At 45.8% G+C, this 13,473-nt stretch overlaps 1 protein-coding gene across 2 annotated transcripts in view; it reads right to left on the bottom strand.

The window, feature by feature from the left end:
• LOC137378339 (N-terminal EF-hand calcium-binding protein 1-like) overlaps window positions 1-13,473 on the bottom strand; it is a 183,656-nt gene that overhangs the window by 35,095 nt on the left and 135,088 nt on the right. For both annotated transcript variants that reach the window (XM_068048598.1, XM_068048597.1), the window contains one exon: window positions 508-629. In XM_068048598.1, the coding sequence (XP_067904699.1) occupies window positions 508-629 (122 nt within the window). The remainder of the gene's footprint in view (window positions 1-507; window positions 630-13,473) is intronic.

The following is a 13,473-nucleotide window of genomic DNA, read 5'->3' as shown; positions in this document are numbered from 1 at the left end:
TTATCCAATCTATCTTCATAACTGAAATTCCTCATCCCTGGAACCATTCTCGTGAATCTTTTCCGTACTCTCTCCACTGGCCTCACGTCTTTCCTAAAGTGCGGTGCCCAGAACTGGACATAGTATTCCAGCTGAGGCTGAACTAGTGTCTTATACCAAGTTCAACATAACATCCTTGCTCTTGTACTCTATCAGCAGATCACATGAGCCAAGTGTCAACTTAAAGCACTCACCTTCTATACGATGCAATCTCTGTCCCAGTCAAGAACTGCTCCAGCAACCTTTTGAAGTAAAGAGAGTCAACCAGCATCGCACCCGCGACAACATATTAGATGCTTATTACTGGTTACGGAAAGTAAAAGTTAGCATGGTTGTGTTACTGGATCTTTTGTAGATTAATTCTTATATAAGGTGAACCTGAAGACTGTGGCAGAGTTTTGCAACACCCTCACCGCCAGGGTTTTATTCATTGCTTTAACCCCAGAGGATAGATGAGGTGTCAAATACCTGAGTGCAGGATTCCAGAGTATGGGTCACTGGGAGACAGGCAGATATTCTTCTGAGCTCTGCGACCACATCGCCTTCCTGTCCGCTGGACCGTCGGAATCTCAGGGGCTTCCCGCTCCTTTCTGTGAAAGTGAGCACAATATAGAATCATAGAATCATACAGCACAGAAGGAGGCCATTCAGCCCGTTGTGCCTGTGCCGGCCCTCTGAAAGAGCTATCCAATTCGTCTCACTCCCCTGCTCTTTCCCCATAGCCCTGCAAAATTTTCCTTTTCAACTGTTTATCCAATTCATTTTTGAAAGTTACTATTCAATCTGCTTCCATCGCCCTTTCAGGCAGCGTATTCCAGATCACAACAACTCGTTGTGTAAAAAAAAATTCCTTCCATCATTTTTTTGGGAATTATCTTAAATCTGTCTCATCTGGTTACAGACCCTCCTGCCAGTGGAAACAGTTTCTCCTTATTTACTCTATGAAAAGCCCTTCATGCTTATGAACACCTCTATTAAATAGGTACAGGAGTAGGCCATTCAGCCCCTCGAACTGTTGCATCTGGTAGAGTCATTTACGGTGTAGAAGCAGGCCATTCGGCCCATCAAGTCCATGCTGGCTTTCTACAGAGCAATCCAGTCAGTCCCACTCCCCACTCGATGCCCCGCAAGTTTTATTTCCTTCTCTCTGAAAAGTATCACCCGGCAGAAATGCACTTTTTAATGTCGATTGATTCTGCTCCCTTGACCTCTGCTCTAAGAAGAACAATATGAACGTGGTTCTGCCTGATTAAACTGGGACACCGTGAACACAGTGAAAAAACCTCTGATGTCCCAACTCAAAAGCATAGAATTGAACTGAATGAAACAACCCTAATGTCGTGTCTGCTACCAGTGAAATTCTGCATGCAGATCTTTTCTTATTTGGCTGCCCTTAGAAGGTGTCAGGTGTGCCTCAGATGGTAACGTTCTCAACACTGAGTCAGGCAGGTTGTTGGTTCAAGTCCCACTCCAGAGACCAGCACAAAATCTCAGCTGACACACTCCAGTGCAGTACTGAGGGAGTACTGCACTGTTCAAGGTGTCATCTATTGGATGAGAGGTTAAACTGAGGCCCTGTCTGCCCTCTCAGATAGATGTAAAACAAATCATGGCACTATTTTGAAGAAAACCTAGAGAAACTCTCCCCAATGTCCTGACCAATATTTATCCCTCAACAAACATCACAAAAACAGATTATTGGTCATTTATCTCATTGCTGCTTGTTGGAGCTTGCAGCGCACATAATGGCTGCTGCGTGTCCTATATGACGGGAGTGACTACTCCTAAAAACGTACTTTGATTGGCTGTAAAGCGCTCTGGGACATCCTACGATTGTGAAATGTGCTACATAAATGTAAGTCTTTTGGTGAAAAATCAATTTAAAATTATGTCAATTACACTCATGCCTCTAATTAGAAAGCATTTTATCTAATCTGGCTGCTGTTCTTCTGAATTATATATACGTATATGAACTGGAATGAATGTTATTTAAAAAAAAATATGTATACATATAATTAAGGTCACAGGCAATAATCATTCTCAGGATGACATTCCTTATTTACAGAGTGGACAGCTGTGTGAGCCTCACAGTCCAAAGAAGCAGAAAACGGAGCAGTGTTTTATTGGATCGTAGAGGTTGCAACAGAAAAGGAAGGTGTTTGAACCACTGTTGAAATGTCCAGTTCAATGATTTGTGTAGCACCACTTTAACTCATTTTTCTCAATGTGCCTTCAAACTGTCAGACAGTAAATCCGAACCAGATGTAGTGGAACTCCTCATACGATGAAATTTGTAAGTGCCAAATAATATTTCACTTCTTGCCTGTGTAAAAAAGCCAAGACAGATTTTTAGAAAGTGGCTTCTAACACACGCATACATAAGAGAGTTGGTTTTCCCATGGACTGACTGATCTTTGTTGTTGGGGCTCAGAGTTATGTGGATAGATCGGGCGGACTTCCTTTCCCAGTTTAGGAATGGGCATCAGAAAAAACTTTAAATTAAATTATGCAAACAAGCTGAAGGGACACAGGTTTAAACTGATCCAGGCTGACACTCCAGAGCAGTACTGAGGGAGTGCTGCACTGTCAGAGGTGCTGTCTTTTGGATGAGACATTAAACTGAAGTCCCAGGCGGAATTTTATGATCCCACTACTGGCAGCAGCAGCAGGTGCACAAAAAGGCAGTCGTTCCACTTGTGACATGAGCAGCCACGCAGCTGCAATTACGCAGAGTGTGGCCATTTTGCACAATGGCGGTGGATGCCCCCCCCCAATCACATGGTTGGGGCGGCAATGGATACACCGTTCACCTGATGTTCCCTCCATTCACTCACAAGCTCCTTGGACACTCAGCATAGCAGCAACAGCCACCATAAACCCCACTTCCCCTAGGCTACTCTGGTTAGGTTATCTTCCCCTTTCACGGCACGGAGGACTCTAACCTCGGTGGCACCAGCTTTCAAAGTTGCAAAACTGAAGGCAAATGCGTGTCGCACATCAACCCCACAAAATTGAGGAACCATCGTTGGTTCGCAGTGAATTCGATTCAAATTTATTTAAAGCAGCACTTCAAACATTTAAATTATAATTCCATTGCGTGGGGCATCAGTACTGCCATGGGACATTCCCGCCTCCCACAAAATCGACCCAGTGGTACGGCGCCGGGTTTCATGGTGGACGACTCCGCGGAGATTCTGCACACAACACCCCCCATGCCACCAAACCCGCTTCCGTCAAGAGCACAAAATTCAGCCACCTGCCCTCCCACCTCCCCCCGCTACCATCTGCCCTCTCAGGTGGATGTAAAAGATCCCATGGCGCTATTTCGAAGAAGAGCAGGGGAGTTATCCCTGTGTCCCTTAATCAACATCACAAAAACAGATGATCTGGTCATTTCGCACTGCTGTTTGTGGGAGCTTGCTGTGCGCAAATTGGCTGCTGTGTTTCCTACATTACAACCGTGACTATGCTGAAAAAAATACTTCATTGGCTGTAAAGCACTTTGAGACATCTGGTGGTCAAGAAAATCACTGTATAAACTAAAGTCTTTTTTTAGTATGAGGCAAATTTAGGAACTCCACTAGGAAATTCTTCAACACAAAAAGTGATGGACATATGAAATGGACTTCCAGATGCAGTAAGAGAGGCAAGAACCCTAGAATTACTTTCAAAACATTTTGATGCAGTGCTGGGGAAGCATTAGTGTCTGAACAATAACGGTTGTGCATTTTCTCATCTATAACAGGACTTACTGACCCAGTATTGAATATATAAACAGAGCTTACAAAGGGAGCTTTGTTCGTGTTGTTAAATTTGCCTTTTGATTTGGATATTGCTAAACCTACTCAGCTGAGATGATATCTGTCATATTGATGCAAAAAAAAACAAAGCCGACATGATGTACAACATAAACCCAACAGCTAAGACCCTGCACAACCTGAAAGGAGCCAAGATGGCCATGCAAATGACAGGGAGATACTTCACAAACAAACACTGGATCAACCGAGGTCAAGAAATCCAAACTGCATGTGACAAAGGAAATTCATGAGCTGTGTATGAAGGGACCAAGGGGGTGCTTGGCCCTGCCATCACCAAAGTCAGCAGATGGTGAAGCACTCACTGACAGACGTAGACAGATATCCCACTGGGCTGAACACTACTGTGAGCTGTACTCCTGTGATGTTCTCCCGCAACTCCCTGTCATGGATGAGTTAGATGACGATCCCTCATCACTGAAGCTCGTGCAGGCCATAGGCCACAGAATCACAGAAGTGTTACAATGCAGTAGGAGGCCATTCGGCCCATCATGTCTGCACTGGCTCTCTGAAAGAGCAAGTCACTCAGTTCCATTCCCCTGTCTTCTCCTCATAACCCTTCACATTTAGATTAGATTAGATTAGAGATACAGCACTGAAACAGGCCCTTCGGCCCACCGAGTCTGTGCCGAACATCAACCACCCATTTATACTAATCCTACACTAATCCCATATTCCTACCAAACATCCCCACCTGTCCCTATATTTCCCTACCACCTACCTATACTAGTGACAATTTATAATGGCCAATTTACCTATCAACCTGCAAGTCTTTTTGGCTTGTGGGAGGAAACCGGAGCACCCGAGAAAACCCACGCAGACACAGGGAGAACTTGCAAACTCCACACAGGCAGTACCTGGAATCGAACCCGGGTCCCTGGAGCTGTGAGGTTGCGGTGCTAACCACTGTGCCATTATGCCGCCCTCCTTTTCATATAACTGCCTAATTCCCTTTTGAATGCTTCAAATGAACCTGCCTCCACCATAATCTCAGGCAGCTCATTCCAGTCCTTAACAACTCGCTGCATGAAAAAGATTTTACTCATGTCACTTTTGCTTCTCTTACAAAAATACTTTAAATCTGTGCCCTCTCGTTTTCAGTCCTTCTACCTAGTGAACAGAAGGGTACTGGGCAAGGACAGAAGCCCAGCTGACCTGCTCAAGCATAAAACATCCCATCTATTGCCACACCTTTATGAACTTCTCCTTCTCTGCTGGAAAGTAGGTTCTGTTCCACAGGAGATGCGTGACTCCAAAATCATCATACTATTCAAAAACAAAGGCAACAGAGGAGACTGCCACCACTACAAGGGCAGCTCACTCCTTAGCATCATGGGGAAGGCCTTTGCTAGGGTCATACTTAAAAGACTCCATTTACTTGTAGCCCGAGTGTACCAGGAAGCGCAGTGCGGCTTCTGTGCTGACAGATCTACTGTAGATATGATCGTCTCCATACGCCAGCTACAAGAGAAGTGTAGGGAACAGAGTATACCCCATTACTTTACTTTTGTACATCTCACTAAGACATTCAACACCGTCAGCAGAGCAGGGCTCTACAAGATTTTGGGAAAAATTGGCTGTTCACCAAAGTTCCTCAGTCTCATTCACTCCTTCCATTACAACATGCACTGCACTGTACATGGCTCCACTTCCAACAGTTTCAGAGTGAAGAATGGAGTAGAACAGGGTTGTGTCCTAGCCCCCACTCTGTTGGGCATTTTCTTCTCCAGGCTCCTGACCTTCACCTTCCCTGCAGATATGGAAGGAGTCTACTTGCAAACCACTACTGACCGAGCTGGCTGAGTTCTAAAGGACATAGCTGCTAGACTGGGTCTGTGGCAGGTGGTGAGGGAACCTTCTTCTTCTTTCTTTTGGGCCTCTGTCCATGACAGTAATGATAGGAGTGACCACCGCACAGTCCTTCTGGAGACGAAGTCCTGCCTTCACATTGAGGATATCCTCCATCGTGTTGTGTGGCACGACTACCATGCTAAATGGGATAGATTTCGAACAGATCTAGCAATGCAAAACTGGGCATCCATGAGGCGCTGTGGATCATCATCAGCAGCAGAATTGTACTCAACCCAGGAGACAAACCCTGGTTCAATGAAGAGTGCAGGAGGGCATGCCAGGAGCAGCACCAGGCATACCTCAAAATGAGGTGTCTACCTGGTGAAGCTACAACACAGGACTACTTGCGTGCCAAACTGCGTAAGCAACATGCAATAGACAGAGCTAAGCAATCCCATAACCAAGGCCACATCCAGCCGTGAATAGTGGTGGACAATTAAACAACTAACTGGAGGAGATGGCTCCACAAATATCCCCATCCTCGATGATGGGGGAACCCAGCACATCAGTGCAAAAGATAAGGCTGAAGCATTTGCAACAATCTTCAGCCAGAAGTGCCGAGTGGATGATTCATCTCGGCCTCCTCCTGAAGTCCCCAGCATCACAGATGTCAGTCTTCAGCCAATTCGATTCACTCCCCATGATATAAAGAAATGACTGAAGGCACTGGATACTGCAAAGACTATGGGCCCTGACAACATTCTGGCAATAATACTGAAGACCTGTGCTCCAGAACTTGCCACGCCCCTAGCCAAGCTGTTCCAATACAGCTACAATACGGGCATCTACCCAGCAATGTGGAAAGTTGCCCAGATGTGTCTGAAACACAAAAAGCAGGACAAGTCCAACCTGGCCAATTACCACCCCATCAGCCTACTCTCAATCATTAGTAAAGTGATGGAAGGTGTCATCAACAATGCTATCAAGCGGTACTTGCTTAGCAATAACCTGCTCAGTGACGCTCAGTTTGGGTTCCGCCAGGGTCACTCAGCTCCTGACCTCATTACAGCCTTGGTTCAAACATGGACAAAAGAGCTAAACTCAAGAGGTGAAGTGAGAGTGAATTAGAATTAGAATTAGAACATTACAGCGCAGTACAGGCCCTTCGGCCCTCGATGTTGCGCCGACCTGTGAAACCATCTGACCTACACTATTCCATTTTCATCCATATGTCTATCCAATGACCACTTAAATGCCCTTAAAGTTGACGAGTCTACTACTGTTGCAGGCAGGGCGTTCCACGCCCCTACTACTCTCTGAGTAAAGAAACTACCTCTGACATCTGTCCTATATCTATCACCCCTCAACTTAAAGCTATGTCCCCTCGTGTTTGCCATCACCATTCGAGGAAAAAGACTCTCACTATCCACCCTATCTAACCCTCTGATTATCTTATATGTCTCTATTAAGTCAACTCTCCTCCTCCTTCTCTCCAACGAAAACAACCTCAAGTCCCTCAGCCTTTCCTCGTAAGACCTTCCCTCCATACCAGGCAACATCCTAGTAAATCTCCTCTGCACTCATTCCAAAGCTTCCACATCCTTCCTATAATGCGGTGACCAGAACTGCACGCAATACTCCAGGTGCGGTCTCACCAGAGTTTTGTACAGCTGCAGCATGACCTCGTGGCTCCGAAACTCGATCCCCCTACTAATAAAAGCTAACACACCATATGCCTTCTTAACAGCCCTATTAACCTGGGTAGCAACCTTCAGGGATTTATGTACCTGGACACCAAGATCTCTCTGTTCATCTACACGACCAAGAATCTTCCCATTAGCCCTCTGCAGTACTCTGCATTCCTGTTACTCCTTCCAAAGTGAATCACCTCACACTTTTCCGCATTAAACCCCATTTGCCATCTCTCAGCCCAGCTCTGCAGCCTATCTATGTCCCTCTGTACCCTACAACATCCTTCGGCACTATCCACAACTCCACCGACCTTAGTGTCATCCGCAAATTTACTAACCCACCCTTCTACACCCTCTTCCAGGTCATTTATAAAAATGACAAACAGCAGTGGCCCCAAAACAGTTCCTTGCGGTACACCACTAGTAACTAAACTCCAGGATGAACATTTGCCATCAACCACCACCCTCTGTCTTCTTTCAGCTAGCCAATTTCTGATCCAAAGCTCTAAATCACCTTCAACCCCATACTTCCGTATTTTCTGCAATAGCCTACCGTGGGGAACCTTATCAAACGCGTTACTGAAATCCATATACACCACATCCACTGCTTTACCCTCATCCACCTGTTTGGTCACCTTCTCGAAAAACTCAATAAGGTTTGTGAGGCACGACCTACCCTTCACAAAACCGTGCTGACTATCGCTAATTAACTTATTCTTTTCTAGATGATTATAAATCCTGTCTCTTATAACCTTTTCCAACATTTTACCCACAACCGAAGTAAGGCTCACAGGTCGATAATTACCAGGGCTGTCTCTACTCCCCTTCTTGAACAAGGGGACAACATTTGCTATCCTCCAGTCTTCCGGCACTATTCCTGTCGACAATGACGACATAAAGATCAAGGACAAAGGCTCTGCAATCTCCTCCCTAGCTTCCCAGAGAATCCTAGGATAAATCCCATCTGGCCCAGGGGACTTATCTATTTTCATACTTTCCAAAATTGATAACACCTCCTCCTTGTGAACCTCAATCCCATCTAGCCTAGTAGTCTGAAGCTCAGTATTCTCCTCGACAACATTTTCTTTCTCTACTGTAAATACTGACGCAAAATATTCATTTAACGCTTCCCCTATCTCCTCTGATTCCACACACAACTTCCCACTACTATCCTTGATTGGCCCTAATCTAACTCTAGTCATTCTTTTATTCCTGATATACCTATAGAAAGCCTTAGGGTTTTCCCTGATCCTATCCGCCAATGACTTCTCGTGTCCTCTCCTTGCTCTTCTTAGCTCTCCCTTTAGATCCTTCCTGGCTAGCTTGTAACTCTCAAGCGCCCTAACTGAGCCTTCACGTCTCATCCTAACATAAGCCTTCTTCTTCCTCTTGACAAGCGCTTCAACTTCTTTAGTAAACCACGGCTCCCTCGCTCAACAACTTCCTCCCTGCCTGACAGGTACATACTTATCAAGGACACGCAGTAGCTGCTCCTTGAATAAGCTCCACATTTCGATTGTTCCCATCCCCTGCAGTTTCCTTCCCCATCCTACGCATCCTAAATCTTGCCCAATCGCATCATAATTTCCTTTCCCCCAGCTATAATTCTTGCCCTGCGGTATATACCTGTCCCTGCCCATCGCTAAGGTAAACCTAACCGAATTGTGATCACTATCACCAAAGTGCTCACCTACATCTAAATCTAACACCTGGCCGGGTTCATTACCCAGTACCAAATCCAATGTGGCATCGCCCCTGGTTGGCCTGTCTACATACTGTGTCTGAAAACCCTCCTGCACACACTGGACAAAAACTAACCCATCTAAAGTACTCGAACTATAGTATTTCCAGTCAATATTTGGAAAGTTAAAGTCCCCCATAACAACTACCCTGTTACTCTCGCCCCTGTCGAGAATCATCTAAGCTATCCTTTTCTCTACATCTCTGGAACTATTTGGAGGTCTATAAAAGACTCCCAACAGGGTGACCTCACCTCTCCTGTTTCTAACCTCGGCCCATACTACCTCAGTAGACGAGTCCTCAAACGTCCTTTCTGTCGCTGTAATACTCTCCTTGATTAACAATGCCACACCCCCCCCCTCTTTTACCATCTTCTCTGTTCTTACTGAAACATCTAAATCCCGGAACCTGCAACATCCATTCCTGCCCCTGCTCTACCCATGTCTCCGAAATGGCCACTACATCGAGATCCCTTAACATCAAGACAGCATTTCAGAGTATGGCATCAAGGAGCCCTAGCAAAACTGAAGCTGGAGTACTGTGTACAGTTCTTGTCCCCACACTATAGGAAGGATGTGAATGCAATGGAGAGGGTGCAGAGGAGATTCCCCAGGATGTTGCCTGGGCTGGAGCATTTCAGTTATGAAGACAGACTGGATCGGCTGGGGTTGTTTTCCTTGGAGCGGAGAAGGCTGAGGGGGGACCTGATTGAGGTATACAAAATTATGAGGGGCATTGATAGGATAGATAGGAAGAAGCTATTTCCCTTCGCAGAGAGGTGAATAACCAGGGGGCATAGATTTAAGGTAAGGAGCAGGAGGTTTAGAGGGGAGTTGAGGAGGAATTTTTTCACCCAGAGGGTGGTTAGAATCTGGAACACACTACCTGAAGGGGTGGTAGAGGCAGGAACACTCTCGACATTCAAGAAGTATTTAGATGAGCACTTGAAACGCCGTAGCATACAAGGCTACGGGCCAAGTGCAGGGAAATGGGATGGGTGCTTGATGGTCAGCGCAGACGCGTTGGGCCGAAGGGCCTGTTTCTGTGCTGTAAAACTCTATGATTCTATGACTCTATGAAGTCAATGGGAATCAGGGGGAAAACTCTCCGCTGGTTGGAGTCATACCTAGCACAAAAAAGATGATTGTGGTTCTTGGAGGTCAATCATCTCAGCTCCAGGACATCACTGCTGGAGTTCCTCAGGGCAGTGTCCTAGGCCTAACCATCTTCAGCTACTTCATCAATGACCTTCCTTCAATCATAAGGTCAGAAGTGGGGATGTTCGCTGATGACTGCACAATTTTAAGCACCATTCGTGACTCCTCAGATACTGAAGAGATCAGTGTAGAAATGCAGCAAGACCTGGACAATATCCAGACTTGGTTTGATAAGTGTCAAGTAACATTAACACCACAAGTGTGGCAGGCAATGACCATCTCCAACAAGATAGAATCTAACCATCGCCCCTTGACATTCAATGGCATTACCATCGCTGAAACCCCACTATCAACATCCTAGGGGCTACCATTGACCAGAAACTGAACTGGAGTAGCCATATAAATACCATGGCTACAAGAGCAGGTCAAAGGCTAGGAATCCTGCGGCGAGTAACTCACCTCCTGACTCCCCAAAGCCTGTCCACCATCTACAAGGCACAAGTCAGGAGTGTGATGGAATACTCTCCACTTGCCTGGATGGGTGCAGCTCCAACAACACTCGAGAAGCTCGACACCATCCAGGACAAAGCAGCCCGCTTGACTGGCACCCCATCCACAAACATTCACTCCCTCCACCACCAATGCAGTGGCAGCAGTGTGTACCATCTGCAAGATGCACTGCAGCAACGCACCAAAGCTCCTTAGACAGCACCTTCCAAACCCATGACCTCTACCAACTAGACGGACAAGGACAGCAAATGCATGGGAACACCACCACCTGCCAGTTCCCCTCCAAGTCACACACCATCCTGACTTGGAACTATATCGCTGTTCCTTCACTGTCGCTGGGTCAAAATCCCAGAACTCCCTTCCTAACCATACTGTGGGTGTACCTACCTCACATGGACTGCAGTGGTTCAAGAAGGTAGCTCACCACCACCTTCTCAAGGGCAATTAGGGATGGGCAATAAATGCTGGCCTAGCCAGCGATGCCCACATCCCGTGAATGAATATATTAAAAAAAACCACTAGGGCACATGGCAAGCTCTACAATCTATCAAGGCTGAAAGTGAAGCCAAAAACATATCACGTCCTGATCAGAGAATTCCTCTACACTGATGATGCTGCGCTAGTCGCTCACACAGAAACTCAGCTACAAAGACTCATGCCCTGTCTCTCCCATGCCTGTACCTTTTTCTTCTTGGCTATAAGTGTCAAGAAAACTGTGGTCCTGGAGTAAGGCATTGCACTCCGATGACACTAAATAACAATCCTCTGGAGGTGGTTAGCAAATTCTGCTACCTTGGGTCCACGGTGACAGACATAGGTCAGGCAGCTATCATCTTTGACTGACTCACGAAACGCACATGGAATAACACCAAGCTGACCTTTAGGACCAAGCTGATGGTTTATAAGGCCTGTGTTCTCAGCACCTTGCTGTATGGCTGTGAAACATGGGTGAATTACAGCTACCAGGAAAAGAAGCTCAATAATTTCCATCTTCACTGTCTGCGGCACATTGTGGGTATATCCTGGCAGGACAAAATCACAAATGTGGCAGTCCTCTCAAAGGCAGAGCTCCCAAGTGTGTTGGCACCATTCAAACAGAGGCAGCTTTGGTGGATCGAACCCATCCGCAGGATGGAAGATGGTCGCATACCCAAGGACCTTCTGTATGGTGAGGTAGCCGGGGCCAGATAGCCAATGGGGCGCCCAAAGCTCCGCTTCAAGGATGCTTGCAAGTGTGACATGAGGGCCCTAAATGTCGACTATCGCACCTGGGAGTCACTGGCTGGCGAAAGAGGGAAATGGTGCCACATCCTGTGGACTGGTGTGCACTACCACGATGACCAGTGGCTACAGCAGCTTGGCAACAGGCACCAACACCGAAAACAACATCTCACTGTGTCACTTGGCAGCTTCATGTGGAACACTTGTGGCAGAACCTGCCTGTCAAGGATTGCCTGTCACAGCCATCAGCGAAGGCGCACCAAGAGAAGACATCCCATATAAATGGATTGTTTGCTGCATGTCCATCATTTTTCATAGATGGAAGGATGCCAACATTGCTGAACCGGAGCCTTTGTATTGTTTTGACTCCTGTTGTCACTCTGTCATGCTGCGAACCAGATACTAAAGGAGAGTTTGATAAGACAGCATGGAACAGGAAAAAGAACATTTTGTTCAACAAGCCCACTACTTTAACACACCATGTGCAATCCACCTCTTCAATGAGACTCTACCCCACCCATTTACACTCCAGAGCAAGAGTTCCTACATAAAGACTCTCAATCTAAGATAAATAAGCTTGTTACGCCTACCTTGTCCGTGCCTTTCATCACTTAAAAGATCTGCCAGCCCTCAATCTTTTTTGCTCCAATAAAAAAGCCAGTTCTGTGTTTTACATAAAATTGATTTGAGACCACTTTTCATTTAGGAATAAGGGGTAGATTTTCACTTTGTGATAATGCAAAATGGATGATAGCGACTTGGCATCCCGCTTTTCATCTCTCACAACTGACCGCAGTATAAATAAAAAAGAGGTCAGACAGAACTAAGTTGCGATCACCCATTTTACACTATCTCACAAAGTTCTGATCTACCCCTGAGTGGCCAATGGAATAAGCACAGCTGTACCACCCAATAGCTACTCGTGGCAGTAATGTAGTGTAATGGTGAGTTCACCTTTACAAAACTGTATCTTTAAGAGACCAGGCCACTGATGCAACTGATGACATCATCATATTATATATATATATATATATATATATATATATGAGACACCATTTTAAGAGAAACACTCAACAAATGGCTTGCAGACAGCACACACACCAGCAAGGAAAAGACCTGGACCTGAGATCATGCAATGTAGATAAGTTAGACCATAAATAGTGTTTGTGTTGAATCCGAATATAAAGCCTGCATCTACCATTTAATGAAGACTTACGAACACACCACAACATTACACTTTCTGGTGATGAGGAGAAAAATAAGATTAAAAAAAAAGAAAAGGTGAGGCACAGAAGGATCCAAGGACGAAAGCAAACACAGGCAAAAACAGTCAAGAGAAAACCAGGACTGGATCAGAGAGAAAATGTGCACTGTAATAGAGAGAAAACCTGGGCTGGAACAGAAAACAAATGTTTTGTTCCAGATTTAAGCAAAAGCAATTAGCTTGTGTGCACAACAATTGCCAGTCTTTCCAGCCTTTACGAGAGATGGACAGCAACCCAGGGCCTC

Source organism: Heterodontus francisci, chromosome 16 (assembly GCF_036365525.1).
Source record: "Heterodontus francisci isolate sHetFra1 chromosome 16, sHetFra1.hap1, whole genome shotgun sequence".
Classification (NCBI taxonomy): Eukaryota; Metazoa; Chordata; class Chondrichthyes; order Heterodontiformes; family Heterodontidae; genus Heterodontus; species Heterodontus francisci.
This window is presented reverse-complemented; position numbering and strand designations above follow the sequence as displayed.